Here is a 19146-nt window from a genome sequence, read left to right on the forward strand (position 1 = left end):
AAATTGCATTCTAATTTTATATATATATATATATATATATATATATATATATATATATATTATATATAATATATATAATATTTTAGTGATTATATTTTATATATATAAGACGATTATTGAAGTTTATTAAAAGCATTAATTAATACTATATATAAAAACAGCTTGACTCGAACAATAGGATAGAAATTCTTCATCCGTAATATTTCCAACCCTCGTTGTACTCAAGTCTGTTTCCATCAGCGCTTTAATTAGTTCATCTGATAATTTAGTTTGCGCAGCGCTCGTTACGTCAACGAAGTGGACACACTAATGCAGCCTGAGCCTATAATCTAATTATTTGACGAGACAAATACAAATCAGCTACATCAACTATAGAGTTCATAGGAACTCTCCGGTATTCAAATGGAAATTCTTACTGATACTATTCGTTTTGTTTAGTTAAAACATTATAATATATTTCACCTCACATTAATTGACAACTATAATTTAAGTATATGAAGCATTAAGCATCAAAAATAAATTTATAATTCAATAATTTCTTGAGATTAATTAAGTATTAATATAGGGAGATAAATAAAATGAAACAGAAAAATGTATTTTTAGAAATGACTTTAATATCCCTTTTACCTGGAAATTACTTACAGACTTTAAAAATTCTTATTCTATAATTTATTTACAATCATTTACGAGTTACATTTACACACATTTCAAGAAACTATATGATACACGAGGAAATGATTCAACCGTTTCAAGTTATACAGTTCTCGTCGACTTAACTACATTTTTACAACCTATATCACATTTCATTTTATAACTAGTTATTAAAGAATGTTTATAATCAATGCGAATGTTATAAATATTATTATGATGAGCTCGCATTTATAAAAGAATAGTACCGTGTCGAAGTATCAGTGTATTCAAAATGTAAAACGCTAAACCTCCACTAATAGTATTATGTTTATTATGATTTAACTTGTCTTAAAAATGTATTGTCAAGCATTTTATTTACATTCAGATATGTTATTTGATGAGAAGAATACTAATTTATAATGGTATGTCGTAGAATATAAGCATAAATCAAAAATTTAAATAATTTTAATATTCAATTAATTTATATAATTATGTACAAAGTAATCATAGACGAGGAACGGCTTTCGATAATTTCATTAAAACCCTCAAATCAATATATTAATTGGAATTATAGTTAAAAATGTATATAACACGCGATGTTCTGTGAGTTAAAATAGATCAAACTGTAAGGTAGGCACTTACGCCAATTCAGTCTTCATTATAATTTTATAAGTTAAACAAATTCAAGTTTAGAAATTAGTGTCTGAATGTTAAACATTTGTCTCTAAAAGATCTGGGGGTCAACAGAAGCCATCTTTGAGGTCGGGGTAACTTAGATCTGGCATCGGTCTTCTGGAGCCGTTGCCTCTATTATTTTCAGTTCTAATGCTACGACCAGCTCGACCTAAACTAGCATATCTCGTGTCTGCTAGTTTGTCTCTTTGTGCAACTTCATCATAATATCTCGCATCATTTAAGCCGGCACTATATTTTTGGCTTAAACTGTATTTATCTATTGTAGCATATTTTTGTACGGTTGCATACTGTCTCGCCGCTTCTGGTACACCGTTAGTTTTGGCGCGATCGTAAGGTCTTTCTTCTGGTGGTAATGCACCATCTAACCTCGCTTTGAATTCTTTGTCTTTCCTTCGTCTTCTTTTACAAGCACATAGGGCTATAGCTATAGCGCATATTAGAAGACCAACACCAGCAGCCGCTGCTACATATGGTGGTGGTAATGATAATTTAAAGGAACAATTTGAATCATCTTCATCGTAACCTGAAGGACAATGCGCACTGCCATCACACCATAGCGTTAAAGGGATACAGGCGTTTAATTCCGGGCAACTGAAAAGAAAAAATCTTTAAATCAACGTTAAAATCATTTACCATAATTCGAAACAATAAATATTTAAGTATGTTTTTGAAAAACATTGTTCTCTGCAAGAGTTTAGTAATAATAATTCAAGATAATATTTCCATCTAAATTGTCCTTATTTAACTATGGTACTCTGTTTATTAAATTTCTATCTTCATTAATCCTGAAGAAAAAGTCACTTACCTTTTACCTACTTGCTTATACTAACACACTATACAAAATGCTAATGTTTATTTTTTGTTTGCCAATAGAACATCTAATAATTTAAAGTAATCTAAGACCTTAAGTCTTGCACTTAGTTCCATCAGCAATCACATTAAATGATACTTACTTGTACCGACAATCAAGAGTAGCAGAGGCAGGTAAAACATTTGTATCGGGATCGTGCTCGATCGAAGGTTTCTTCATAATTTCTATCCACTTGATTAAATAGTCAGCTTGTTCGTGCTGCAAGAAATCTATAACGTAACTTCGAGCGTGAGGTTTAAGCGACGATTCTATTGTTGTTTGTGCAGATTTCCATCCAGGAGAATAAATTTCTAGCGAACTGTCAATGTCAGGGCAAATTTCTCTGTATAGATTAGTGTCTTGTGCTTCGTATATATAAAGACGGTTAGGGGTAGGACAAAACGGAGAGTTAGGAGTTATTTCATGTCCAGGAACTTTTACGTATAGATATCTTCCTTGCATTGGGGTGACATCATCGCCTCCAGGTTCTATAAGCCATGGTCTGTGAACGCAAGGGACTTCTGCTCTCACACTTTCTGATATAACATTTCGGTCCCCGACTATTTCTGGTGCAATCGAAGCTTCCCTTCTATCATATAATCTGATCTCGCCACTGCTACCTCTTAAACGCCTCTCACCCCAACCAGTCGAACAAATAGATTCATCACCAGGTCCCGTTGGAATAAATTTATATTCACCCTCAAATGCGAAATCGTCGTAATCTTCTGTTATATTCATCATAGTAACAGTAAAATTTACTTCAACAACAGGAGCTGTTAATGTATGAACATTTAAGGGTTCAGACCGGTTTGTACATAAGCAGTCTCTTTCAATTGGAATGCCTTCCCAAGGATACTCAGTGATAATAATTTGAGCTAGACCCTCGCCGCCAATTATTCTTTTCGCCGGTCTATCGCACTTCCAACGACTAGTTCGAGAATCCTTATGAGTACTACAGATCTTATTACCGAAATAGGTATTTGTAAAAGTTAGTTGAATTCTTTCACCGTGTTTGGCTTCAAATCTGTAAAAAGTTGGTATCGTTAATAATATTACATAATAAAATTTTGTAACATTTTTATCACAAAAATATGTATCAGTATTTTTCACCTCAAAATACAAGTAAGATTCTGAGCTCCACCTCTTCCATAATAGAATATGGCACGTGGGGCTTGAAATCTTCCTGAATATGTGAGCGCTGACTTGAAAACCCTATCGCATGCTGATTGAGAGTCCACTAGAGGTTGTCCTTGCTCGCTCACATCCACAAACTCGTACCGTAGTAGAAACGAGACAGGATACAACGCTGAACCCTGACGCAATTCCTGCGGGAAAATATTACTTACTTAGCTTTTGTTAAATTAGCTGACATCTGCCCAAAGCTTAATAAAGGGTTCCTATCAAACAAATTAACTGTTTACTTTGAATTTGTACTTAAATCAACAATTTGCTCAAACGAAAACCGCGTATTGTTTAATTTTGTTTATTTGTAAATGTTTATGTCTGCGTAAGATGAACAATTTTCATGAGCATAGCATATTATGATATTTATTTGATATATTCTAAATATAAGTGAAATTGTAAAAGAACCAATTTTTAAGGTGGCCAGAGTCAATAACGATATGAAGTAAGGCTGTAGTTGCAAACTTCAAATATTTAGTTAAGAAACTTGCTTCAGTCCTTCTACGTTGAATTTAATATTGAATAATAAAGCAGTTCTCAACTTATGACTTTAACAACTTGCTTAAGACCAGGTTTCCTATATTAAATACGACGCAATACTTTGCTGACTTCCTAAGAATACCAATGTTAACGACGTTGTTTCTTATTATATCAGCTATGAATTTAACTTTTAATTTTTAAGGGGCATCTCGAATAAAACGCTTGTCTCTTTAACTGTTGTTTCAAATTAAGTTTATTATCATACTTAAATCGAATAATACCATTTTTAAATAACATCTTTTTTTTCTAATACACGAACAGCAAATAGCAAATCAATTCTTCATACAATTATTATGTTCAGAAAACGTAAATATTCATCTAACTTATTTTGTAATTAAAGCATTGAAAGTGATTTTAACAGCGTTTTATTTCTTATTACGAACAAATATATATGTGTTTTTGCTTAATTATGAAAACAATTATGCTTTTTATGGCAAGATATGCTATTTTCTATGTATAGAACGTTCATTTAATAATTACATTATCAATTATGTTAAGTAGTTTTCGTAATTTAGTATCTCGCGATGCAAAGATATCCTTGAATAAAAATATTTTATTTTTATATAATATATTCTAATTACCAGATACACTTGTACACATCGTTTTCGAAATAAAAGCGATCCCAATAAAATTGTTTGCCATTGGTCTCATTTATAAGTGCAGTTAAACTACCAGAATTAGTAATATTGCTTCACATCCAAAGAATTCAATTCATATAATTTTAAAAACGCTTACAAGAATGTAAGTACATTGCAAAAAAATTCAGTACGTGTTTCATTTAGCTGTCCAAGTAGTAATAACGCGACAGCTATAAGGCATTCCATCACAGAGAGAGCTTAGAGCGGAGAGTTCACGTGCACGTTGCATTATTCACTGTGGCGAATGCAAGTCTGCGCGTGACTTATCTTTCCTTTGCCGTTGAACGTCACTCACTGGAAAAATCCCGCTCATACAACGACAACTTGAAATATGCGTCCCCTATATTATAATACTTTATGGGTGAACACTTCAAAAGTTCGTATCAACGAATAAAACAATTAATCTCGAAAATTCTAGTGAACTTTTTACAGCATAGTTTATCGTATAGGATAAACTATGTTATTGGTTGTTTTTAATCCAATAAAAGTTTCGATAAGCCAAAAAAAACTATAAAGGCTTATATACAACGATGCCTTGTCGCGTTTTAAAAAACAAAACAAAGATTTTTTAATAGAAAATGTTATACGATTGCGTAATATAACAGTTTAACGCTATTGAATACTCTATAATATTCCGCTCACGTAATCGACAAAGCCGGGAATATGTCAGCGTCGAGAACGATTTGTGGCTTGTCTCGTGCGTGGATCTGGTAAGACTTGTATTATGGATAAGCAAAATTTTGATATTTAACTAAGAGAATATTTCACGTTATATGTTGTAACAAGGCTTATAACATAATTTAGGAATATCTAATTTTCTACAAATTATATCTTACATCAGTCTGCTATTAAATTCATTCTTACTATCATTTAGAAATATCAAATTTAGTAAAATTTTACTTAATAATTACAATTGCAATCATTTTTGTCTATACTGTAAGCTAGTTTTAATCTCCATTGAACTAATTGTTATTTAAATGATTTTGCTTCAATATTCAATTCATTTATAAAATTTCAAAAGTAGATTAACAAAATATATTTAAAATTGAATTTTATATATTGTACGCTCTTTCAATCCAGTTTTAGTACATGTGCGAACATTTATCACAACTCCAGCGTGATCATAAAACACAGCACACGCTCCCATACAAACAGCAACTCCGCAACTTCTTTGAAACTAATGACATCCACAAGTCGTGTTTGTGCGTTATATTTTTCATGAAAGTGCAAGCTACATCAAGCCGCTCTATGCATAGCTGAGCGAACCAAAATGGAAGCACAATGTTTGCGATGTAATGAAAAGATCCCGAAAGACCTTCAAAGAAGGATTTTTATAGAACCCCGTTTGTGGAACAAGTACAAGCTTATTTTGGATTCGCTTTGTTTTTTTTACTACCGTCGTGAAAGGAAAAGAAAATTTTAAGATGCTTCGAAAATATACAATTATCTATATGTATTTTAGGAATAATTTTTTAGATTTACGTTTTAATACTTATAGACAAATTTAATTTAATTGCATTACGTAAACAAAATTTTGAATTAATTATAGACGAGTGAACAAAATCCGTTATTAGAGTAACATTAGCGTCGCATTCATCACTCCTGATAGTTAAATCTAAATTTCCCACGTCACTTAAATACACGGCTGTGATACATTGAAGGCACATTAATTGTGGTGAGCACAGTTTGCAGTTCGACGTGTACGTGATTGATACAAAGTGCTTAACAGCATCTTGTTTAGTTTATAACTCGTGGGTATATTTTAAGTATTGGCTTTATTTGATAATAAAGTAATTGATAATATGGATGCAGTATTTACTAACATTATATTGATCATTTATTGTATTGAACATATTCGTTACATAGAAAGTATTTCATTTTTAACTCCTACTTGATTTATATTTGACTAGATTTCAAGCGCGGCTTGCCTGTTTGTTAGTGTTGTGTTAGGGGCAAGTGTTGGATATAAGAAGTACCCATGTCCTCTCTTAAAGTTCAAGCTTGTTGTATAAAAAATTTTAATTAAATTTTGTAATTATGGATTGGTTATATTTACCTGTAATAATGTGAGGGCCGGTCCAGTAGTTATGTAGCTCTCGGATGGTGCGCAAGGTCTCGTAGCTCGCGTGGCGTTGGACAGCAGGGCGTGATCACACAGTCGCGGAGATTCTTCTCGGCAAAAGGAACCCAGAAGCGACTTTTTGTCACCCATATCCAACTTTGGACAAAAACAAATATTGATCAAGAAAATCTTATACCGTGCATAGTATGAAGAACTAAATTGGGATTAGTTTCCAACAACACCAAAAGAAAGTTAAGAATTTTACGTCCACGATAAAAACGATAAAGCAGATTCTTGTTTGTAACATTCCGCCATATTTAAACACGGTTGCAATAATGTTTTCTTTAGCGTGGAATAAAGCGTGACCTACTTCCGAAGTACACAATCTACGGGCAGGAAGTGATTTGCTCCAGCCAGGTGCACTATTTACTCAGACTATCTGCTGGCGAGGAAACTTTTCTGATTAAAGTGCCAACAAAAAATAACTTGAGCGTAGCATCCATTCTTAATGCAAACCGTGGAATGTCGAATGAATAGAACGAAACACCGCAGTGCAGTCGGGAGAGAAGTCGCTAGTCGGTAAGAGTGCTCAGACACATTAAAGAAAATTAATGTTTGGCTCCCGACGTCAAGTAGCTAGCAGTAGTTGGCAAAGTGAAATGGCACGAATAAAGGCGGTGAGAACGCCACCCAATTTTATATCGCTCTTCGTATTTGTATCATCGCATTAGTCTTCCGCACTACCAAAGTTTTGGTACGCGATAAGTTATTCCACATTTCATTACTCTGAACTAGTTTCGGTTTTGCTGTGGAAATTTTAAAGTTTCTGCAGTTCGCGATCCTAATTAATATAACGGATCAGTAAATTTACTTTTAAATGAATTATGACAGATGATTAAAATAATATGTATGGATAAATTTTTGTCAATATATTAAATAGATCTAGCGTTATCAAATAAGTAGAGCCCAAAAAAACTCAAACTTTATCTACTACTGTTACAAACTTAGATATAACCATTCCAAATTAATCTCAATTTGATTCTATTTTTATCAAATTATTTTTTGTCTTCTTTGAAATGTCTTATTTACGTAGACTTAGATAAATAAATATATCAACCTAAGTGTTATTATAAAATGTGAACCGTATATACGACGATTAATAAATAGACGTCAATTAGTAATAATTTAAATAAGTAACTATAGTAGTAGTATAGTGTAGTTTATGTACATTACCTTTCTATCAAGGTCGGCGTCTGGTGCCGCCCCGTCCCATATTGTGAGTTGCGAAGAACAGTCCTTCTGCTGATCAAACCCTGCGGGCTCTGTGCCCGCTGCGTGATATTTCACAAACGACACCCATACTATTTCATTTGGACGACCCTGTAAACATTTTATCTTGAAAGCATTTTCGTTACCAGATATCTTAATCACTTTTAAATATTATACTGTCAACAACGGATATTAATAATTCAAACTTTATTATAATTTTTTATAGTTAAAATAACAAATTTTATTTCATTTTTAGTTGGAGAGCAGGAACATTTATCTAAGTTATTTACATTAATTATCATATTGATCAGTATTATTATAAAATATATAGCATTATTGACTCATAATTATCGCAAGTTAAACACAAAGGAATGAACCTGAATTAGAACTTTGTATTAAATTGTAGCTGTGATAAATACTAAGAGAATGAAATAAAATAATTGCAATTGAATGTTATAATAAGATTTGTACTTAAAAGAAAATTTACAATCCGAAATATAAAATTTTATACTTATAAATTATTATTACCTTCCATGGAATACACTTTGGATTGGATTTGTATATATGAAGTTTAGCTAGTAACGATCATTCAAATGTAACGAGTAGTTTTATTATTAATATTAACAAAACTTCTAAAAGAATAAAATTAATGTTAGCCAGAATGTATTCTACAATTTAATCCGAATACAAGTAAAAAGCCAAATGTTTCGTGTGTGTTACGTTAGTTTTTATTTGTCTACAAAACGATAAAGGCTCGTCGGGTGACCCACAGTTTTTACTTTCATCAAACAAAGTCAAGTTAATAAACAAATATTAACAAGTTCGTTTTATTGGTTACACGAAGTTAATTTTAGGACTTTTTTTCCAGATAATTAATTTCAGACAAACATTGACATCTTTACTGAAACTACGACATTATTAATCTCACATAAAGGCAAACAAAAGATTCGGTCGTTATATCTTCTTAATGCTACCATTACCGTTTCCTAGTATTTGCAAGTTTCAGCTTATTATTCTAATGAAAAATTTACATGTTATTACGTATATTGTTTCTGAGTAGAGCTACCATCTGAGTTTTGCAATATTTTAGGAGTGAATTAGTAACATATTGGAAAATCTGCTTTTTGAAGTTGAATTATTTTATCAGGATCGTATGTTATAAAGTCGGAAGTGAAATATATTTATATACGAACTAGCTGACCGTCCCGACTTCGTATGCATGAAATAAATTTTGAAATTTGTTGAAAAAAGTTGTGAAACCCGATCGCAGCAATAATACCTTATGATCCAATAGAAGCCATTTGTGGTCCCCCAAAAAAAAACCTAAAAATACGTCCAGCCGTTAAGGAGTTGAGTAACATACACACGTATAGAAGAATCATATATATAAAGATATTACATGTTCCTTGTTTCGATGTATGTACATAGATTGTATGACATATTTCATAACATTTTTATTTATTGAAATATAAATAAAAACATACAACAAAATAAACATTGATATAAAATACTCGTATATTTTTTATAACCAAAAAGAAATAAAATGATAGACTCACTTGAAAATAATAAACACAAGAGGTGTTCGGAGGTAAGGAGTGTCGCGGATTCCTCAACACGCCACTCGTCTTGTCGGAGGAGCGTAAAACGAATCGACAGCGACCGTCCGGACTCACGTACGAGTGCGAGTCTTTGTCCACGTACAACACCTGCCAAGAATTATATTGGTAAGACAAACACTTCGTGAGTTTGATTTGTTAAAGGAACAAATTTTCTTTTTAGTTTTTGCACGAGTAAGTTTTATCTTTGATTGGAATAACAATTTTATGTGATATTTTCTATTTGAAAGCAAATAATTTCATATTCTTAGTTATATTATAATTTGTTCAAATATGAAGGAAACATAAAAACGAGATCTCACGTCTCACTTGTTTGATATAACTTTTTTATATAATATATAAATTCTTATTTCAAAGATTTACTTAAGCTTGTATGTTTGCTTGCAAATAAGCGTAAAGCTGTGCTTAGAGTAGGGACTAAAATAGTCCAAGAGTTCAGGATCGAATCTGCAACGGTAGACGACCGGTATTGCCTTAAGCTATTAAGGTAACTAATGTAATTGCTTATTACATTTAAAATAAACTTTAAGAAGTCTACTGTTCTAATACATTGAAATAGTTTATATTCAGAGTATATTTTGTTATAAATTACCTGAACTTCAAGCTCGAAGCCGGGCAAATAGCTCAAAGGAACTGGATGAAATGGATTATCGTATGGTGAAGTATGGAATTCGAGTAACATATTTGGTCCTCTGCTAACTATATCCGGTACAGCGTCCCCACCGCAAAGACGAACGAGGACAGGAGAATCCCGGGTAGGACCATCCCATACTGTGAGATAATCTTGAACAACGTTGCATTGATCCCATATCCTAAAAGAGTGTGTGTTTTAGAAAATGATTTTCACAAGTTGTAGTTTACTTTGTTTTTTTATACGCTTCCGTTTTTGAATATTTTTCGTTATATGATATTCAAGTTTTTAATAAATTCGTTGCAAATTCAGAATTCGATTTGATTTATCGTAAAATAGTTTTACTATCGTATTTTAATAAAACACCAATAAAACTATAGAATTATATAAAATTCCTGGTATAAAAAAACTATGATTGAACAATAAAGAAACACAATTACCGAACCGGGTCAACATTATTTTCAGACAACGATTCAATGCATTTCTATGTACATTGGATATGGAATATTTTATCGTTTGATGACATGGCCACGTAGACAATTACCTGGTTTTTCCTTTTGTAATATGAACTTTATTGCTGAAGTATGAAGAACAAACTCTTATAACTTTTATTTCTTATTTTTAATACTTACTTGAGAACTCGCTGGCTTCTATCATATTTAACTATCTGATCTTTGATATGTATTTTGTGGCTGTTCGTTTGTCTCACCGCCAGCAAAACGTGTTTATCCGCGGGTATCTGAAAAAACATTTTCATATAATATTGTTGCAGGATAAATAAATGCTTTATTTTTATCGTGATAAAGTCAATTTTGTTCGGGCTTTGTGAACAGAGAGCGATGTCATTCATAAGTAATGTTCATTGTATGTATATAGGAGTGTTGCGGAGTCTGGTGTGAATTTTAAATTAAATATTAATACAAACAGCCGCATGAACCACACGGACCTACGCGATGTGTGAAATGCTCGTTTTAATGTAAATTCGCGACACCCTTAACCCAGATGTGTAAGGGTTACGTAAATTTATACATCTATTTAAGGGTTTTAATTTTTAACGTGTTTTCGGAAATGTCTAAAATATAACAATTACAGAGTGTGTATAACAAAAAGGTAAAAATATTATGTAAAAAATAATTTCGTGTAGGTAAGAGTAGTATTTTTATTTTTTTGAGATTACTTTGAATTGAATTTGTTCTATAAATTATTTCTCCTCTAATCGCTACAGTTAACAATAAAATTTATTAGGACAGAAAGATACTGAATATATGTAGGTCGCAATGACCTAGAAGCTACTGGTAGCCGCATGGCCGCATTTCATTCTAACGCGGCACAAACGCACCGCAAGCAAACCTAGCTCCTTCTAGACAACTTTGTACACCTTTACATCTCAAAATAATGAATATATAATACAGCAAGATTTATGACTCAATAATAGAAAAGTAAAGCACATTTATAGTGCTCGAAACATGCCGGCTACCATAACGGTCTTCTTTATCGCTCAAAGCGGAAGTACCTACCGTTGTATCTCACTTCGAAAATTCGTCTAAAAAATACTTCTTTTGTTAAAAAATCATATCTAAATAGATGTGTTGTTGTGCTTTTATTGTATGTATTTTATGTGTAACATTTTATTTGTTTTAGTATACATTAATCTTCTAGTGATCATTTTTATTTTTATATTGAGGACTTATTTTTCATTCATTCAGAATATTCTGTGCCACTTGTATTCCTGAATAAATCTATCTGCCTGAAGAAAATTTAAAGATTGTTTTCTTTTAAAATAATTACCTTAGTGTGTTCGATGCGATAAGTACACGTTGCATTACGTGGATATACGCCTGGAAAGTTTGGCGACTGAATGCGACAAGCGCGTAGATCGCAGTCGCTGAGTATGCGGTCGCAGTAGGTGCCTTGAACGCGTTCACCCCTCCACGCCCCCAGTGTCACGTTACCGTACCGCAAGCGCGCCTCACTCCGTCTTAGAAACTTGTACGCCAACTTGAAGTCGAAATTGTACCCCACACCCTAAAACCGAAGGCATCGCTGTTAATTGCTAGAACGTCTGTCATTTATACTTGTGTTTGTGTGAATCTTAATTACAATTGCATTGCATGTGCTATTTTAATTTACAATTTTGTAAGTTGGATGAATATTATTGTATGCATGCTTGAAAATGTGCTAACGATGATATTTTTTATAACATAATATTATATTTATCAACGATAATTATTAGAAGAGAACGTGTTATTTAATGTGTCCTGTTTTGCGTGTCTATAATTTGTTTCTAGGGCGTTATGGAAAAACTAAAGTATTTTGACAACGTATCTCGCTTTCATTTTAATTAACGTATGTTTGTTATATCAATCCTGAATGTGTTAAATAACTTTTCACATTATGAAACGTAATGTGTTTAATTTTATCAGTGAGTAACTTATTTATTTTAAAATGTATTACAAACATATTTAGTCAAGAGCTACGGAGGTCGAGAGGCATATTTGCAAAGACAGGCAATTGACCCGATCGCCTCGAGCCTCATCATCGTACTTTATACTTTTGTTAATGCATTATAACACTTGATTTGTCAAATATAATTACTTATGTAAAAGAATATCCACATAAATCGGGAGATTTTTACTAGACTTTTATTTGATGACAATATAAAACAAATTAGTTATATTTATTATTTACAGTATACTGTTATCAAAAATGTGTGGAAAATTTTAATTTAAATCTTAGTCAAAAATTGAGTAGAATACTTAAAGTTAAGTAAAAATTTAAAGCTGTTTGCGTTAAATTTTTACTTAACTTAATTACACGAATTAATAAAATTTAATATAAATGAATAATTAATATTTAAAGACAATGGGCTCTTTTTTAATTTAAAAACGTCAGCTATTGTAATTGAAAGTTACCCGGAAAATCCAATTGAACGAAAATATTTTAAGTGATTGACGTGAATAAAATTGCCATTATTAAATTATTGAATTAGGCTGTAATAATATTCATTATCGTAATTGGACGTATCCAGCGGTCCGGAGGGTGTTCGTAATCATCGCTTAATTAATTGATCGAAAGTTCAACCCTTAGTTCAGATAATATGCCTGCTAAACCGAGATAAAGGAAGGCCACCGAACCGTTAAAAGCGGGTGATGTGAAATATTAGTCAAGTCACAACTGAAAACATGTAGTTACGTCACGTCAGTGAAACATAAAGGGATGCTTAGTAAGATACTCCTAATGAAGATAAATACTGTTGTTCATTTATATGGATTAACTTCGCGTTGTGCCGAAACTGTTAATTAGTAGGAACGCCATCTCAAAGGTTGTCCCGTTGTCGATTCTGATGGCAATTATTTATTCATATTGTACTTGTGTAATATATAGAATTATGACGTAAGTCTCGTGAATAATAAGGACGGATAAAGTTTGACTTATGAATATATATTATTTCTGGTTCATTTGATGAAACATAAATTAGTATAGATTTCATTAAAATTAATAGTTCTAGCATTTTTCATGTCAACTTAGATTCTTTGTTTAAAAAAAGTCGTCTTATAAAATATAAGTGACGTAGTAAAAAAATGTTAAAACAAAATATTAATTCAACTAAAAACTAACTTATTTCGCATTTTTAAATAACAAAAATGAAATATTCGTAATCAATATCATTATTTATAATATGAACTAATTTGCATATCGTCACGTACTAATTACATATTACTAGTTTTAGCCCGCAGCATCGCTCGCGTGTAATGAGGCGGCAGGTGTTATTGTGGTATCCTAGTCATTTTCTGTACCTTTGACAACGTGGATGCATAATTTCATGATTTTCGATTGAGTAATTAAGACATGAAAGCGTAATAAACTATCTCACTTTCACATTTATAACATGATTAAGGATTAACACGAAAACAGTACCCTTGTAAATAAATAAACTTTACGGCGCCATTTTAATTCGTATTATCTGTTTTCTCGTTTTACATATAAGTAAAAAATTGGTAATATACTTCTATTGTTCAAAGGCTTCCTCTCTTCCTCACGTGAAATCGTAACAAACACACACTTTTGCATTTATAATATTAGTTCGGTTAAATGTCGCTATCCTTGTCACTCAAGAAAATTGTAGAATTCGTTATCAAAACATTACAGACACAATATTAACAAAATAGCCTTAGCGACTTACCCTCCATGAAGTTCGGAAACATAACCACAGTTTTATCGATCCCTGCTTAATTATACCTACGTACAACTTTATAATTACTAATGTTGACGTACCCGAATAAATAATGGCCACTACAAAATTATCTATACATTGTTTTATCGTTGTTTCGATTCGTGGATATATCATATTTACATTGACGCATAGAAGAGCTTTTGATGTTAAAATACTGTAATTGTAATGACAATATCAGAGTAATTTTCTATCATTAAGTGCAAAGGTATAATAAAAATTATAATTCGATAGATTTTGTAACAACGTAACAACGAAATGATGAAAGGGTGAAAAAATAGCCACGAAGCTAATGTATGGTTTTATTATTTAAATGTTAACGTATAATAATATATTAGTAATCTCAAAAATTAGTCAATGTCAAAAGGGGATCTCAATATAATGTACATAATATATGTATATGTTTCTTGCATTCGCTTATTGATTGTCAAGAGTTGTTGATAAAATAATGCGTTCATGCATTACTGGTGGTAGAGCTTTGTGCAAGCTCCTCTGGATAGGTACCACCCACTCATCAGATTCTACCGCAAAACAGCAGTACTTGGTATTGTTGTGTTCTGATTTGAAGGGTGAGTGAGCCAGTGTAATTACAGGCACAACGGACATAACACCTTAATTCCCAAGGTCAGTGGGGCATTGGTGACGTAAGCGATGGCTAACCTTTCTTACAATGCCAATGTCTATGGGCGTTGGTGACCACTTACCATCAGGTGGTCCATATGCTCATCCACCTTCCTACTACCAAAAAGAAAAAAAACAGGTTCAAACAATAATTGGTTTTATTTAGGTGATCACCCACTCATCAGATATTCTACCACCAAACTGCAATACTTGGTATTGTTGTGTTTCGGCTTAAAGGTTGAGTGATCCAGTGTAACTACAGGCACCTAGAACATAACATCTTAGTTCCCAAGGTTGATGGCGCATTGGCGATATAAGAAAGGGTTAATAAAGCACCAATATAATACCTACATATTTTCCAGAAAAATATATACTACGAAATAGTTTCAATAGTTATGTAAGCATATTATGCACATATGGCAACAGCTCTCTCCAAATGAGTTGGATCTGAGACGTCATGGGCGTTATTTCTTAACTAATGAATTAAATGTTATTAAACTTATTGTTTTAATATTATTGAAAATAATATTTTTAATTATGTTAAAGAATGTTTATAAGAACAATATAAAATGATCATAATGATTTGCTTAGCGCGATATACAATACATATTGTAAACAGTTTTAATAAATTCAGTGAAACGCAGTTAAAATATTTTTTTTATATTTTTAGTTTAAAGCAGATCATTTTTTGTATTCGATTTTTATTTAATTTAAATATAAATTAAATTTGATAATTAATAAAATTATATACATCAAGTGTCTTCAAATCATTGAAATTTGTTAGCATTAAGGTATTAAAAATAAAAACAAAACTTCCTTCACAAGAATAGTAGTTTTTTATATTAAAAAGTGACGATCATTTTTAGAAAAATCTTTGTAAGCCTAGTGCCAGAGGCAAGTTTAAAAACTTAGTTCCAAGAACTTGTTTTATAAATAAATTATTTACTTACATAATCATATTTAATGATTGAATATAATGTTAAGGCTTCAAGAGCCTAAATATTATATCAATGCAATCATAAAACACAATGCTTACCTGTTGACTAAGTCTGTCCAATCTTAGTGTCATGTTAATAGAGTCCGATTCGCTGAAGTAAACCGTGTAGCCCCACGCCGAGCCGCACCACTGGCCAGTGGGTGGCGAGGGACTTCTCTCCACTATGGTCATGTGTCCGTCTGGACACCCATCTGAGGTGAACGACACGAACTTACCCACTGTGAACGTGTCGAATGTTAGCTGAAACAAGATTACGTGGTTAGTTACGTAAGTGTCTGGATCTCGCTTTGGCTTGTCAGTTCTGTAGATGTGGTTGGTTGAAATACATTTGAATTAAACATATTTATCGATGGTAATAAATTTGGGGACATTTTATAATACCTAACTGAAAAAAACCTATAAGAAAATATGCAGTGTTTTTCTGTAAAGGTTTTTGATATATAATAATATTATATTTGTAAGTAGCTGTCCTTCGCGTTGTCACTTTCTTTACATTTAGACTATTGACGTGTCAAGCGTGAATTTTATGTTCTTGTAATTTATTTATTCATATGATAAAATATTCATACAATATGCTTCATGTTTTTCTAGCTATGTGTATTATATTATAAGACATAAGGATAATGATAATCTGATTGCCGTGTGTTCTGAATCGGAATAAATTACTAATTAATTTCTTATCAAAATTTATACTACTTATTTTTTTATATAAGAAAACATATTCCTTAGAGACAAGATTTATTTAGTTTTTATTTATGTTTTAGAAATGAGTTTGAGTACTTTCTTCATTCAATTAGAGGAAAATGAAAATAAACGTTCCTATTGGTTAGACGCGCGACTACAGCGCCACATGCGTTGAACTATTATTCAATTCATTGGTATCCGAACTGACTGGTCGATATTTTACGCGTTCTCATTAAAAACTGTAATGTGTATTATCTGTGAATTCTATCAAATATATAATCCGAATCAATCTGATCTATAAAAAATATTGTTATCCGAACTGACCGATCGATATTTAACGCGTTCTCATAAAAGACAGTCTGTGAATTCAATCAAAATAAAATATATACATGTGTGCGACACTTCCTGGTTCCTGCAACTGATAACCTATGGAAGACACTTACTGGGCCTTGTCTTCGAAGCTGATTGGTGCTGTTGAAGGTACTTAGGCTTAATTCCCTATTGTACGTTACAGCGTGCTTATATTATATTTATACATCAATACTGTTTTCGCAATTTCTTTAAGGTATTGCCGTAAATTTAAAAATACCTACGTATAATAAAGTGTCAAATAAGAGATGTGAATTATTTCTTACAAAAATATAAGAAAAGCCAAATATATTCTAAGACAAAATATATGTAAATAAAAGAGAAAAATGAGACCGTATTTCTCATAAACTGTGTATAAACTATGTTGATATTTTATTATTAGATGTAAGCTAAATGATTATATAATAAAATAAAATATGAATAAAAGATAAAATTAACGCACGGGCAAGTTATCCTTTTAATAATTATATATTCTTACCTGTATAATATCACCATAGTTGCCACCATTAGCAGTGAAGTTTAGGTGACAAACGAACGGTAGGTGGTCTTCTCTCGGCCTGCGCACCTCCAACTCATATGTTCGACCGACATCTCCCATATAAGTTTTGTTGCACGCTACAAAAAAAATCAAAATTACATAAATATTTTAAAAATAATAAATAATATAAATTCATTTCGCGTTTTCTTTTTACATGTATCAATCTTATAATTGTTTCGCGTCTAACACTGTCCTTATCCGCCATATTTGTTTCTTTTTTTTAAATTGACATTGCCAAAGGTTAACATTGAAAAAAGCTATACATCCAAAGCAAGTATACATTTAATCATTCCGTTTTTACATTGTGTTGTTTTTTTAACCTTACTTGAGAAGTGGTTTCTTTTAAAAATATTGAAAAACTTTTAAAACTTTCATGACGATCACTATTTTTAAAGAAAATCGCTTTTCCGTACAATATTAAGACATATGAGTACTAGACGATTAATAATGGTCGAAGTAAACACATTACGTAATGATATATTTTTGCTTCAAGCTTGTGTAAATGTTAAAAATGTTTCAGTTGTGGTCACATTGATTTTACGATACTTAAAATATTTAAACTTAAGCAAACAACTTATTATTATATAAGCTACTATACTCGAAAATGTGAATAAGGTATATTTTATATTAAGTGTTATTTTAATAATGTATTTACAGTAATACTATAAGTTAAAATTTAAAAAACGTCAATATTAACATTTCCTAATTTTATAGAATTATATTAATTGATTGCTAAAAAAAATCGGAATATAGACTTTACAAAAAAGAATCGGCAACAAACACAGTAGTTGCTTTTCAGCGGTAATTTAAATTAAACATTTATGACAATCATTCATTCATCAATCAAAATAAATTTTATATAAATATCATACTGATAGTCAACAAGTACTAACCCTACGCTTCTTAGTGATCTAAATAATCTAAAGGCATGACAGCTTCATTTATTGATGTTTTTTGACATTGGTAAAGTTTGTTTGTTAATATTTGTTGGGTTTATTAAAATTCATGTAAAACAGTACGTAGTTTATTTGTTTTCATTGCAGATAAAACATTAAAAATATTTCACTTAAAATTAAATCTGTGATTGTGTTGAATTAACTATTTGCCTTCTTGTTTAAATGTTGGTTCTGTTGTAACTAAAAATGAGAACGAATATTGAAATAATCACCTCCAATGCGTTCGCATTATTCGCGATAAATATCATAATTTTAATTCATAAATGCGGTTGTGTATTTTAACTTTTGCCAACCTGCCTGTTGAAATATACCAAAAGTCAAAACTTTCTTTTGTCCTTTATAACTGTAGAATAAAATGGTTAAACAGAAATTGACATTTCCAACATTTTTTGTTTTTAAAATTATTAAGTTGTAGTCGGAAAAATGAATCGAAAATTTTCCAAGAACAATACCATTTTCGGTACCTGTACTATTGTTAATCCTTTCAACACAAAAATAGGGAAATGAAAAGGAAAAATAATTTGAATAAAGCGAACCGCACAATGGGGAGTCAGCCATATTTTTACAATCTTTTAAAAAGCCTTTTGTCTGTCCTGACAGCGCATTAAGTACACAGCATAAGACAAGTGTTCACTT

General features: G+C 31.4%; 1 protein-coding gene across 1 annotated transcript in view; it reads right to left on the bottom strand.

The window, feature by feature from the left end:
* Positions 1 to 626: 626 nt before the first annotated feature.
* The window catches only part of LOC126773734 (uncharacterized), a 68404-nt gene continuing 49884 nt past the window's right edge, over positions 627 to 19146 (bottom strand). The window contains exons 3-13 of the mRNA XM_050494843.1: positions 17495 to 17631; positions 16003 to 16203; positions 11903 to 12139; positions 10747 to 10853; positions 10076 to 10295; positions 9424 to 9573; positions 7832 to 7978; positions 6593 to 6754; positions 3287 to 3501; positions 2280 to 3200; positions 627 to 1917 (exon numbers count right to left, since the gene is read on the bottom strand). Coding sequence (XP_050350800.1) covers positions 1371 to 1917; positions 2280 to 3200; positions 3287 to 3501; positions 6593 to 6754; positions 7832 to 7978; positions 9424 to 9573; positions 10076 to 10295; positions 10747 to 10853; positions 11903 to 12139; positions 16003 to 16203; positions 17495 to 17631 — 3044 coding nt within the window. The 3' untranslated portion in view covers positions 627 to 1370. The remainder of the gene's footprint in view (positions 1918 to 2279; positions 3201 to 3286; positions 3502 to 6592; positions 6755 to 7831; positions 7979 to 9423; positions 9574 to 10075; positions 10296 to 10746; positions 10854 to 11902; positions 12140 to 16002; positions 16204 to 17494; positions 17632 to 19146) is intronic.

Source organism: Nymphalis io, chromosome 15 (assembly GCF_905147045.1).
Source record: "Nymphalis io chromosome 15, ilAglIoxx1.1, whole genome shotgun sequence".
Classification (NCBI taxonomy): Eukaryota; Metazoa; Arthropoda; class Insecta; order Lepidoptera; family Nymphalidae; genus Nymphalis; species Nymphalis io.